Here is a 13,836-nt window from a genome sequence, read left to right as displayed (position 1 = left end):
GTCGAGTTAATGCCAAAGAGCTCAATTTTGTTCTCATCTGACCACAGTACTTTCTTCCAATCCTTCTCTTAATCATTTAGATGTTCATCGGCAAACTTCAGACGGGCCTGGACATGTGCCTTCTTGAGAAGGGGGACCTTGTGGACACTGCAGGATTTCTATTCATGGCAGCGTATTGTGTTACCAATGGTTTGTTTGGCGACTGTTGTCTCAACTGCCTTGAGATCATTCACAAGCTCCTCCTGTGTAGTTCTATTCTGATCCCTCACTTTTCTAATGATCATCCTTACCCCATGAGGCGAAATCTTGCACAGAGCTCCACACCAAGGGTGATTGATGGTTATTTTGTATTTCTTCCATTTGAGAATAATCGCTCCAACAGTTGTCTCCTTCTCACAAAGCTTCTTGCTGATGGTCTTGTAGCCCATTCCAGTTGTGTGCACGTCTACAATCTTGTCCATGATTCCTCTGTCAGCTCTCTAGTCTTGCCCATGATGGTGCCCAAGAAAGACTCTGTGGACAGGTGTCTTTTATACATATAACGAGTTGTCATTAGGAGCACCTCTGTGTACCACATGAGCACATAGCCCTGTCTGTGGGAGCTAGAATTGTTTGGTATGGGATCAAATACTTATTTTACTCACTGAACTGCAACGCAATTTATAACATTTGTATAATGTGTTCTTTCTGGATTTTTGGTTGATATTCTGTCTCTATCATTTAAAGTACACCTATAAAAAATTATATATCCTTCATTTCTTTGTAAGTGAGCAAACTTACAAAATCTGCAGGGGATCAAATAATTATTTTCCCCACTGTACACACACATACATACATACAAACATATACACAGTAATTATCAGAAACGTGCTAAACATTCTGCAAAAATAGAGGAGACATACTGTGAATATAGATATACTTACGCCTTGCTTGGACTGATTATTCCAGTGTGCCAATTTGGACTCTATTCGCTTGATGGTATCATTGCTTGCACTAACCTGCAAGTCGTCAATATCACTCTTATTGCTTGTATTTGTAGAATTATCAATGCAGGACCCTGTGAAGAAGTACAAGGTAAATACATCATCTCTAATAGAAGGAAAAAAGGGATTTCTGTTAATTTCACTAACAGCTGAAACTTAAATATATGCCTCTCAGTAAGCCGCATATGAAGGTGCATTTCGGACTTCCAAACTACAAGGAAGTGTGGGTCTTGTAGCTTATGACGACATGGTTTTCAAAATCTCTAAAGGCATGTGAATGTTTGTAACATGTCATGGAAATTTTGTATTGTTGGTCGAACTTTAAATGTGTCATATATTCTTGTTATTCATATGTCTCTCGTGTGGCTTAATTAAAGCTCTGAAGGCTGCAATTGGGCCATGCGCATGTACAACGTATGTATTACAGTACTCAGCTCGGTAACGGATGAGATGGCAGATCTGCGCTTATAGACCGGCGTGTATACCACCACGGCATTCGATGCGAATGCCGCTGTCAGTAGACCGCGGGCCTGTATCCACATATCAGCAGCATAGTACCACATGGGCTTCATAACGCAAGGCGCCAAGCGGTGTGAACTCCACGTGTAGGCTTATGCATATCTTACAACCCATTACCAATCTGAACTGTATCCGGATGGATGTGTTTTAATAAAGATCGTATCGGGCCCATCCAGGTACAGACTGATATTTCTAGGGAATGCTTGTATGGAGAATGGACATACTGCTAGGAGCTGGAAAATATGCACTCCACAGAGGGCTCATGGGAAGGGGAGGAGATATGCTCTCCATAGAGAGCTCATGGGAAGGGGAGGAGATATGCTCTCCACAGAGGGCTCATGGGAAGGGGAGGAGATATGCTCTCCACAGAGGGCTCATGGGAAGGGGAGGAAGTCTGCTGACCTCAGAAGGCTCATGGGGGAAGACCAGTGACAGATAATAGAAAAGGCTATGCTCCAATCGGAATGTACATCCTGTGTATAGGCACTCCCCATTGCATTGTTCTGTGGGAGGGGTTTGACCTTATTCATGTGGGGGGGCATGTGTGTATTTGTAATAAAACCAAAGGGGAGAATGAAAATTGCCCTTATGTGAATTGCAACACTAGCCTTAGAGTGTCGTGTGATCATTCTAGGGTAACGGAGCTCCATCACCCACATTTCAACAGAGCTAACCCATTTGGATGGGCAGGGATCGTGCAGTTTAGCTGCAGTCGTGGTAAGCGAGATTCGCACAGCTTTATGGGGGATTTCTGCGCATCCAACTGCGAGTACTCACGGTAAGGAGAAATTCGTTAAAGCGAATTTCCAAGACAGTTTGGCGAGCCTGGTGGATACTAACGCGTATTCTGGGATAGCTAACCGAGCACGAGGGGGGAATGAGCCATCATGAACTAGCAAAAAGTATGCCGGCACATTTCAGGTCTCTCTGCCATTAAGAGGATCGCTTTTTGCGCGTTCGTGTGGCTGATTTCGCTCTCTGTTAGCTAACAAGAATTACCGCTTAGCAAGGACCTTTTTGTCCTAAAATCTTGATCTGTGGGTGAAAGACAAGGGTTTGTCTCTGCGGAGAGCAGCAGAGGGGTGGGTTTGGTTGGCTGGATTTGGTCAAGTTTAAAAATCTTCCAACCAAAAATTAAACGGGTATATGTTTTAGTGGGTAAAAGTTGTTGCATAGTGTTAGGTAAGTATTTGTGGGTTATAGGCACTGTGGCGATTGCTTTACCCCCCTCCACGTGAGGTAATTATTACAGTGCTGAAAGGCTTAGGTTAATTGTTAACTGTTGTAAGATCTTTGTGTGCATGTAGTCTGCAATGTTTTGTGGTACTACTGCTCCCAGCAAGCATGCAGCAGGGGGTCCTTTCTGTTACATGTGCATGTTAGTGTGATATGTTGGTGTTTTATGTCTGTTCTGTGATTGTGCCAAATTGTGTTGTATGTGTACTTCATATTGTTGTGCAATTGTCCAGTGTATGTTCTGTCCAAAAGTATGTTTTATGTAAGAGGTTAGAGGCAATTTTGAGGCTAGTGTCTACCATGTGCTCCTCTGTGGGGGGCCATTCTAGTATCTACCATGTGCTTCCCTGTGGGGGGCCATTTTCTTGACTAACCACATGTGCTGCTTTGTTTGGCAACCAGTTGTGAATGCCATGTGGCTTCTCCACCATTCCTTTTTCCAAGTTTCGCTTTGAGTTTCAATGATCTCTATGCAATGTGCATGAAGTTTTCTATATGCATTTGACCCATTTTGTGTTTTTAATCCAAATTTTTTACAGTTTAATTTGTTTGCTTTTAGCTTTAAATTTGCGTATTGCCGGCCAATTTAAAGTATGTTAAGCGAGTTTTTCCCTCACGTGTTCCACATTTAGTGAGCGTGGTGAAGTCTGGGTTTTTGCACATAGATTTCTTGTATAGTGATTATGTTTTTCTTGTGTTTTTCTTGTTAAAAGTAGTTCCTTATTGTAAAGCGGGTTTGTTTTAAGCTGCTGCGTTGCGTGTTTCGCATCCAGCAGACTTTTTGTGTAAACGGTTTTAGGTGGTTGCAGCGAAGATTGCGTGTGTAGCGCAGATCGTTTAGCGGCGCTGATAGGAGTGATTTTTGCATCAGCAACAAGGTTACTTTTGGCGCAGTTTTTCGGTTTACCTCTGTGTAATTGTTTTACTGTGAAATGTCCCGTGTTTTTCATAAGGATCTACTTTGTCCTTTTTAACGGTTTTTCAGGTTGAAAAGGGGTTTTTCTGTGTGTATTAGGAAAGTTTTTTCTTTAAACAAATTTCCTAAAGGTCAGTTAGCAGGTTTCCGGCCAACCAGTGACCCCTAAGTAACATCCAAGAACCCCTCTTTTTGTTTTGACTTGTGTTAGCTACTGTGTGCAGGGAGAGAAAAGCCACTTTCATCATTGTGCGGTGTGGCCTGCCAAACACAGTGGGTGATGAGAACCACATAAATTACGCTGTGGGAGTGGGCGGTCCAGGGAAGTGTAACGCTTAGCCTGGTTACCACAAACACTTCGGGTGGTCAGGATCACATAAATTGCGCTGTGGGAGTGGGAGGTGTGCTCTCAGTCTGACCGCCACTTGATGCGCTTCGGGTGATCGATAAGTATCACATAAATTACGCTGTGCTGGGAAAGTGGTGGAATCAGGCCTCTCGGTAGCATCCCACCGAGTGCTCCAGGGGGTAAACAGGTACCCGGACGTGGGATATATACCAGTGACTAGTCACGATGGGCAGTAGTCAGTCCATGAAGAGAGAGGGGGAACCAGCCCTCTTCAGGGTAAGGACAGCTGCACAACTGATGAAGGTGAGTTTGGGGGGGAAGTCTACAGAACCCCTCAAAAGGTGGAATAAATGGTCGAAGGGTACCAGATGGGAAATTCCCCGGGAAGGTACATTTGACGCATGGAGGTGGGAAAAATTCATCTCTGAATTTGGACCACGGATGCAGGCGTCAGAACTAGAGATCGCACAGCTATGGCTTCACAGGTCAATCCGATTAGGGAAGCAGGGCATACATAAACTGGTGTCTGTCCGGAAGAACCAGGTGATGTATACCTGGCCTCCAGAGGGAATAAAACAGGAGGATCCGGTGTCAGAGGTGGAGGAAGCTCTTTCAGGGCTGACTCTACTAAGGCAGGCAGGATCAGGGTCTGCTGGGGTTCCCGAACAACCAACAGTGGCTGAGATAAGTATAACTGCACCTGTCTCTTCTGTTAGTGACAACACTCTTGGCGTACCTTTCGTGTCTTCTGTATCTATGCCTCAGCCTCTACCTCTCCCTTCTCCCTGCTTCACCCCAGCTCCTTCTGTTTCTAACTATGAAGCCTTCTCAACAACTGATTTGCAGACTATCTGTGAATCAAGGGGAATAGACACCCGGTTAAGAAACAGGGCGGATTGCATCAAAGCGCTACGAACCACTGATCAGACCCCTGCCCCCCAGCTATACCCTGATCTGAGGGACCTCAAACCTGAAGGTGCAGTAAGCGAGGTGGTTAATCTAAGCCCACCGATGAAGCTGGGCCAGCCCTTGCACTCTTCCCGGACCGAGGCCTATCCAGTCAGGGTGCAGCAATTTGAAGGTCCTCCCAATGCACAGGGGGAACGGACTTTAGGGGAACGGGTAGTTTGGCATGTCCCCTTCACCCCGGCAGAGATCCGCACTATTCTGGCTGAGCTCCCGGACTATCGAGTCAATCCGAGAGGATTTGCTCGAATGTTTGGACAAAACCAGTTCAGCTATGGTATGAGCGGGTCAGATTGTGCGCAGATCCTGCGGGCGAAGGTGGGCATGGAAGTGGCCAGTACAGTGATTGCAGGGTGCTCTATAACCACGCATGAGGAGATGACTTCAGGGGGCAAAGAGTTCTGTACACAGCTAAAGGCAAAGCTTCCAGAAATGTATGGTGCTACCTCTACTACGGACATGATGAAGCTCACCCAGGGTCCTAATGAGGAAAGCGCCTGCTTCTGGCGCCGTCTCAAGCAGACGGCACTGGATGCGGATCTGGAAGTTGGACCTGATGCTCCAACTGAAGGGGTAAAGGTGACCGCGACGCACATTCTGTTGCGGGCCAAATTTTTGGAAGGCATTGATACTAAAATTCGGGAAAGGCTGGTTCTGGCCCGACCCGAATATAATGAGATGTCTATCCCTGCTATCCTTTCCACTCTTGCGGCAATAGAGAGGGAAATGGATAGAAGAAAACAGGACAAGGCCAAAGTTCTTATGTCCCAGACCCCACACGAAAAACCAAGGGATCTGGGTCACAGGAAGGATAGGCCCCCACCCAGGTGCTTCCAGTGCCACCAAATGGGGCACATGAGGAGGAGCTGTCCCCAATTACCTAAAGGTCGGTGGCAGTTCATTCCAGATGAGTCCTCCGCCCCTGTGACCACATGGTAAGTAACTCCTATGAATTCTCATAGGAAGTTGACAAATCGGTGTCGGCCCAGATCCATCTTTTTCTAGAGGAATTAAAATATCCCCTCCCTTGCCTCACCGACACCAGTGCAGCAATAACGGTCTTGCAAAAACAGGACATCCAAGGCAAGGTACCCCTCTCAGGGGAAAGCCCTTCTAACCCCTACTAACCTCACTATCAAACGATGCACTATTCTTAACCCAGCTTCTCTTCTTCCTGTGTCGGAAGATGAGAAGGGGGGGAGGACAGCAATGACAGTGCTGAAATTTTGCAACACGACTAACAATACTAACACCTCTTCTGCTAACATGTCTTCTTTGTCCACTACTAACCTCTCTTCCAAAGGACACAACTGCATTTCTTTGGTGGAACTGGAGTCAGCGACGACACACCCCATATCACCCCGAGAGTAGCGGTAAGGTTGAACGTCTTAACGGAATCCTTAAAAACAGGATCTCCAACATCATGGCCGATATCCAAAAACCTTGGCCTGAGTGTCTCCCCATTGCCCTCTATTCCATCCGGAATGCCCCTCGGCAACCACATGGGCTGTCACCCTACGAGGTGTTGTTTGGGGGACCTCCCAAAACTGGGTTGTACTTTCCTCAACAGTTGTCGTCTTTGCATTCACAGCTTACAGGTTATGTGCAATCTCTGCAACGGGAGCTGCAGAAGATACACCATCGGGTTCGCGAATCGCTCCCCAATCCAAATGCAATAACAGGTGTTCTTTCTATTGAGCCAGGTGATTGGGTCGTCCTAAAGAAACATCAAAGAACCGGACTCGAGCCACGGTTCACCGGACCATACCAGGTCCAGCTGACGACACCTACCTCACTCCAGCTCGAGGGACGAGACAACTGGGTGCACGCAAGCCACTGCAAGAAGCTTTTCAGCTACACCAGAGAATGAGGGGTGTCATTTTCCTTTTTTTTTTTGTTTGTATGTCTTACATGTGTGCGAACGGAGGAAAAGACGGCAGATACCCCAACCTTTTATTTAAAATGCATCTGCGTTTAGCCAGAACCGCCAACAAAACCAACTGTTGGGTATGCTCTAAGCCCCCACCCAGTCATCACATGTCCGCAATGGCCGCTGTTCATGCCCTATATGACATCCGCGTCGGCATGAAAAAGCAAGGGACCCCTGGTCAGCCCCCACGTAGACATTTGTTGGTAGAACTTAATGACACATTTTTAGCAGGTAACATCAGTTTTAGCACCAATATTAGCTCTAGCTCCTGTAGGACCCTCGTCAGTCCATTATGGGTAACTGGACAGCTAGGCAACCCTCAGGTGTGCTTTAACATCAGCTTTGGCACAGGTAACAAGTTTGTTGGGACTACCACCTGTGAGGGAGGTATAACTGTCAATCTGACTAACCAGACTTCCCTTCTGAGTAACCACACTGACCGACCAGACCACGTGTGTTGGAAGGACGGATGTGATGTGCAGACTGAGGGAGCAATCCCCCAGTCTGTGCAACTGTTGCTCAGTGCCAGAGGCCGAACGAGGAACTCCTCCTGCTCTGCTCTGACAGGTCCATACTATTTTCTGTGTGGTTCGGCAGCCTATAGAACATTTCCCCAGAACGTGAAAGGTTCGTGTGCCCTCATAAAGCTAGTCCCCGCATCCTATGTAGTGATGGATCATGAAGAGTTGATGGTCCACAAGAAGGTAAGGATGGCAGGGAGAGTTCGCAGGCAGCTGTTCTCTGAGGGCGACCAAGCATGGGCTTGGTTCCCCTCATGGACAGGTTGGGGAATAGAACTTATGAAGCGCCTGAACAATTTTTCTGTCATCGTGGATAGTATGTTTAACGAGACCGTAGAGGCTGTCAGAGAAATTGCCCAAGAACAACGACAGATAAGAATTTTAGTGCTTCAGGAGAAGATGGCCCTTGATTACCTTTTAGCCGCCAAAGGGGGGTTCTGTGAGTTCATCGGAGAGGATTGTTGTACTTGGATAGAAGACACCGATGACAAGGTCCAGGCCCATATGGACAAAGTTAGTGAACTACAGGGAAAAGCTAGAGCTATAGCTAGTGAGGGTTGGAATCCGTTCAAGGGTTTGGGAGGATTGGGAGATTTCCTGTTCTCCATCGGATCTTGGTTGAAGGAAGTGGGAGTGTATATCCTGATGCTTCTCTTTTTCATCTGCCTTTTATATGCCGCGGTGAGATGTTCCTGTTGCCTCATCGACCGTGTAAGCCAAGCTCGGGCAGACGACCACATCTCCATGCCCGCTCCTGGGATCCCACTCCAACCACTGATCGGAGGAAGACCTCACCAACCAACCACCTTCTCTGCAGATTACGTCCTGGCTTCCCTCTAATTTATCTCCCTGAAGACCACATTCTCCAAGACCTCCAAGCAAGCTTCAAGCCTCATCATGGTTTGTGTCTACGATTTGGAAAACTGTCTGGGTCGAGACCAGCCTTGTGTGGCCCCGTCTGCAGGGGCAATTTGAGAATCTGCTGCTGGATCTCCCCAGACCACCGTGAGATCACATGCCTTTTTCATACCACAAGTCTGTTTGTGGTTTTTACAAGAGCCTTCCTGTAGTGAAGGTTCCAATGCTCTTGAGGATCATTGCTTCAATCAAGCCTGTTTGCGTCGAGTCTGCGTCGGGTCTTGTTGTTTCAGGTACCCCATGGAGCTTTATTCTCAGGGACAACTACAGGAACTCTTTGAGGTTTTGAGACTACACTCATCAAGCTGAAGAAGATCAAGAAGGGACACGAGGAGAATATGATAAAACAGAAGGGAATGTCATGGAAATTTTTTATTGTTGGTCGAACTTTAAATGTGTCATATATTCTTGTTATTCATATGTCTCTCGTGTGGCTTAATTAAAGCTCTGAAGGCTGCAATTGGGCCATGCGCATGTACAACGTATGTATTACAGTACTCAGCTCGGTAACGGATGAGATGGCAGATCTGCGCTTATAGACCGGCGTGTATACCACCACGGCATTCGATGCGAATGCCGCTGTCAGTAGACCGCGGGCCTGTATCCACATATCAGCAGCATTGTACCACATGGGCTTCATAACGCAAGGCGCCAAGTGGTGTGAACTCCACGTGTAGGCTTATGCATATCTTACAACCCATTACCAATCTGAACTGTATCCGGATGGATGTGTTTTAATAAAGATCGTATCGGGCCCATCCAGGTACAGACTGATATTTCTAGGGAATGCTTGTACGGAGAATGGACATACTGCTAGGAGCTGGAAAATATGCACTCCACAGAGGGCTCATGGGAAGGGGAGGAGATATGCTCTCCATAGAGAGCTCATGGGAAGGGGAGGAAGTCTGCTGACCTCAGAAGGCTCATGGGGGAAGACCAGTGACAGATAATAGAAAAGGCTATGCTCCAATCGGAATGTACATCCTGTGTATAGGCACTCCCCATTGCATTGTTCTGTGGGAGGGGTTTGACCTTATTCATGTGGGGGGGCGTGTGTGTATTTGTAATAAAACCAAAGGGGAGAATGAAAATTGCCCTTATGTGAATTGCAACACTAGCCTTAGAGTGTCGTGTGATCATTCTAGGGTAAACGGAGCTCCATCACCCACATTTCAACAGAGCTAACCCATTTGGATGGGCAGGAATCGTGCAGTTTAGCTGCAGTCGTGGTAAGCGAGATTCGCACAGCTTTATGGGGGATTTCTGCGCATCCAACTGCGAGTACTCACGGTAAGGAGAAATTCGTTAAAGCGAATTTCCAAGACAAACAGTATGCATCATCATAGACTTGCCGAACACGTACGTATGTGAAATAGATGTACCATAAATCTAATACTTTATTCATTGCAAATACCAACAGTGCTCTTACACCTTACCTAAAGTGTACACATATAAGTTCAAATGGGTCTCATCAATAGGATTTTAGGTCAAGTTAGAACATGAGGGGAAACATCTCTAACTGCTATGCACACTATCATTACTATTCTATGCAGTTAGTATTAAAAGAACATGTCAGTTATTTATGACCTGATGAAGTAAGTGAAGAAAGCACTAACCTGTACTTGTGGCAGAATTGCTTTGCCCACCATCAGAATATTGGCATGGATACTGTAAAGCTTCATCAGCACCAGGAAAATACTAAAATGGAAAAGAAAAAACTTGCCAAATGAAAAGATGCACTATTGAAATAGTCCAATATGTATAATGGGTCAGGGAATGTTTCAATACAAACAAATGCATGTTCTTCTCATTCGAATACATCATATTCAGGAGAATGTATCTTTTGCCTATCATGTTATTACATTTAAAGTAGTATTAAACCCAAAAAGCCAACATTTGATGGCATCAGTTTTTTCCCCCCCTTTATTTTCACCTGGTGATTTGGCCAGTAAGTCTGTTTTTCAACAGAACAAGCTCTCCTACAAATGTAGCAGTTGAAGTATACATAGTATACTTTAGTAAACTCTGATTCAAAGCCGATGTACTCCTGTAATAGAATCCCTCAAACTTAATGATACATGATTTAAAAAATAAGGACCAGTATTGCTAAAAATGGGGATCTTTAACCTCAAAATAATGTCTCTATATAGTCCTATTACTTCATGGCATGTGACACCTCATTAAAAAAATGGCATATCAACTGATCTTATCCACGCAGATAAAAAGCTAGTTATACATAGGTTTGGACATTTGTAAATGTGTGGGTTTAATGTGCATTGGGGTTTCATTACATATTTTGGTTATAATGATCAGTATTATAAGGAGAGCTTTTCAGCACTCATTTCACTTGCCATGGTGTGTTTTAAGGCTTCCAGACCAATCAAGTCAGAAAGACTTCCCAAATTTACATCTATCTATGGCCAGCTTAAGTCCACATTTCTTTCTACACTCAGTCAGTTATTTTTATGTATGGAATCAAGCAGAAAAAGTTAGTGATAGGATGACAGCGCTTTCTATATTACTTCATGACTCCCATATGGAGTTATAGGCAGAAACAGTGTTATTCAGTCAGGCAGTTATGTACTTTAAATTTTGTAATTACTTTATACACATATAAAGATTTGTTTTAAAAGGAGGTGTATTTTATTTATACTTTAAAACCACAAGACACAGGCGCCTGTGAGAATGTGGTTAATTATTGTAGTTTGCTAGAAAATGTGCCTATTTGCTGGAAAGGAAATTCTATTAAATAATGTAATTTATATGTATATATATATATATATATATATATATATATATATATATATATATATATATATATATATATATATATATATATATATATATATATATATGTGTATGTGTGTGTGTGTAAATGATGTAATGTAAATAAAAGGGAGTTATAAGTCCCAGTTGGTTGTGTGAGCAGAGCTTTAACCATCTTCCAAAATTCCAGACATGTCCAATAAACATGAAACAAAGAACTTAAGGATGAGTCAACGAACTAGCAGAGTGGGGAGACAACAGGAATCATAGAGTGCAGAAATTCAGGAGTGTGGTACCTGTCAAAAAAATGTTTAAACCGGGTTTTATGTTCTATATCATACAAATGGATGATTTGTTGGTATTGCGCCAAGTTGCTTCCTTTTCCTCTTGGCTCAGCACCTGTCCCAGGATCTGCTCCCATTAGGTCATGTATAATGTTCTGGAGAAGCGTTTAGAAACATGTAAATAGTTGAAATTAACCTTTTAGTAGTGCAAATCTTCTCAAAATGGGTATTGTTACACAAAATGAGTTTAGTAAGTGACTGTGTGAAAGGTTTGATTTGTAGCTATGTAAATAAAAAATTCTGATGGCAATTGGAATCTTGCCTCCAAGTAGGAAAAGGGAGCAGTTTGTTCGATTTTACAGAATCAAGAATGAAAAAAAAAAGAATTATTTTTCCAAGGTGCAAACATATCTAATGTCAAAGTAGAAGACAGGTACTTTGTAGTCTGTATAAAGCAAGTTAGTGAGGATGCCTCAGAATTCAGATGATATGAATATCTGTATTGATTGCAGACTTATCTGGTATGTGACATGAAGGTTAGGAGTTTGGATTGTGGAATAGATACTTGGGAAGGCCACAGGATGGCATTGGGGCAAATTGGAGACAACCATAGTCTCTCAATCTACAACCAATTTGTAATAAGGGTGAAAAGAGAATCAGGATTGCAAACATCTCACTTGAGTTGCTTTATGGTATTTGACTATGACTGGGAAAGTTAGGTCACCATGTTGCTTATGGGCAAATACCTTCTTTGCTATTTTGTGGTAATTTCCCTTCTGGGTAAATTCCAAGAAAAACTTCCTATAAGGATTTCAGTTCTGAATTGGGAATTTTTCGTGTTAAGGGTTCATAGTACAAGTACAATCCTTTGTGGCAAAAGGGTTATTTTTTATAGCTGTCAACCTTCCTGTCCAAGACAAATAGTATTGCTTCCATCTATGTACTAACAATTTCAATGACCGAAAGACTGGATGATAGTTTGCATCATAAAGTAGAGATGAGTGTAAAGTTAGGTATATACTTCGATATATTCATTAGTATGTGTTGTAAGTTTTATAATAAAGACATGTTAGACCACCAAGGGCTGGCAAGTCCTCCCTGGGTAAAGAAAAAATAGTTGTTTGTTTCTCTCTAGGAGTTACAGGTGTGTTTAAAGCAGTAAGGTCTTAGTTGATGTGGTAGAAATGTGACATTAGATATTCCAAAATTCTAGTAGTTCTATGTAAGACTGTATATTTTTATCATAATAGCCTTTAATTACATTTGCCATTTTTGACAGATGTTGGTGTGCAACACAGCTGAGTATCATACAGCTGAAATTTGTTGAGCAGCAGCCCCTGTTTATAGCCAGCAATATTGCCCCATTTTAAGTACAATATTGGTTTCTTGCCTTTATGTATAAGCACGTGTTGAAAGTACCTATAATAGGGATCCTGTCATTAGCTGTTTCCACTTTGCTAGTTAACTGTATAAAGCTGAAGTGTGAAGCTCTTCTTAAATGCTTATAGTATTCTTTATTCTATTGAAAAATGGTACATCAGCAAGTAAGTGAAAACAGCTTTCGGCATCCCCATCCTTCATCAAGTTCACAGGATATAAACATATGTACATACACAAATCAAGATCTGGGGGCCAAGTAAACACAACTGTTGTGCTAAAAGGGTGTTTGAGGTTATACAGCTCAAGAAATCTTTTACTGGCCCTAAGATGCTCCAACAAACCTTTTGGACATCTCCCAGTTTCCATATTGTTAGTCCAACACATTTTGCATGAATACTGCCATACTCTGCCATACTCTGAAACAAGCAACTGGTAGAGTTGCAGCTTTAAGGGAAAAGCATAGCATATTTTAAGTTTGCCAAGTTTAATTACCATTGCTGTTTCTCACACACAATAAACTCTGATACAATTTTAAAACTGTTGAAAAAGGGTATCAGCTACATAGGAAATGCACTGTTTGAATGAGTAAACTCCCTGTTAACAGAAAGGAGAGCATACATATGTAAATCAGAAAATATTACTATTCCCAAGTGCAAGCAAGCTTTTTTTTTATAAATAAAATATACACATGAAAAGAAACATTCATATTATTTACATCACACCAACCTCCTGTTCATCCAGAAAAAAACACTGAAAATACTTTTCTTCAAAACAAAGTGCCTTATGGCACACAGTTGCAAACTGAAACTAGAAGGTTTAATGAGGCCACATGGATCTCGCAGAGATTGTTTTTCTAGAGAGCATAGAATGAAAAGCTTGCCTGCATAAGATGTGTCATTATCTTGACAATCTCCTCCATTGAAGGTCGTTGAGATGGATCTTTTGACCAGCATCGAGTCATTAAGCTTTCAATAGGCTTAGGTAAATTTTTAATTAGAGGTGGCCGAGTACCTGGGAATTCATATGAAAAAGTAATTAAACAAATGCATTAAAACACATTTAAAATCC

General features: G+C 43.2%; 1 protein-coding gene across 3 annotated transcripts in view; it reads right to left on the bottom strand.

Annotated features, from left to right (window-relative positions):
• The window catches only part of MAP3K7 (mitogen-activated protein kinase kinase kinase 7), an 82,175-nt gene that overhangs the window by 29,308 nt on the left and 39,031 nt on the right, over window positions 1-13,836 (bottom strand). For all 3 annotated transcript variants that reach the window (XM_089665384.1, XM_089665386.1, XM_089665385.1), the window contains exons 8-10: window positions 13,649-13,779; window positions 9,955-10,036; window positions 924-1,057 (exon numbers count right to left, since the gene is read on the bottom strand). In XM_089665384.1, the coding sequence (XP_089521510.1) occupies window positions 924-1,057; window positions 9,955-10,036; window positions 13,649-13,779 (347 nt within the window). The remainder of the gene's footprint in view (window positions 1-923; window positions 1,058-9,954; window positions 10,037-13,648; window positions 13,780-13,836) is intronic.

The sequence above is a fragment of the Staurois parvus genome, unplaced genomic scaffold (genome assembly GCF_062004578.1).
Source record: "Staurois parvus isolate SC_StPar_1 unplaced genomic scaffold, SC_StPar_1.0 ptg000048l, whole genome shotgun sequence".
NCBI lineage: Eukaryota > Metazoa > Chordata > Amphibia > Anura > Ranidae > Staurois > Staurois parvus.
This window is presented reverse-complemented; position numbering and strand designations above follow the sequence as displayed.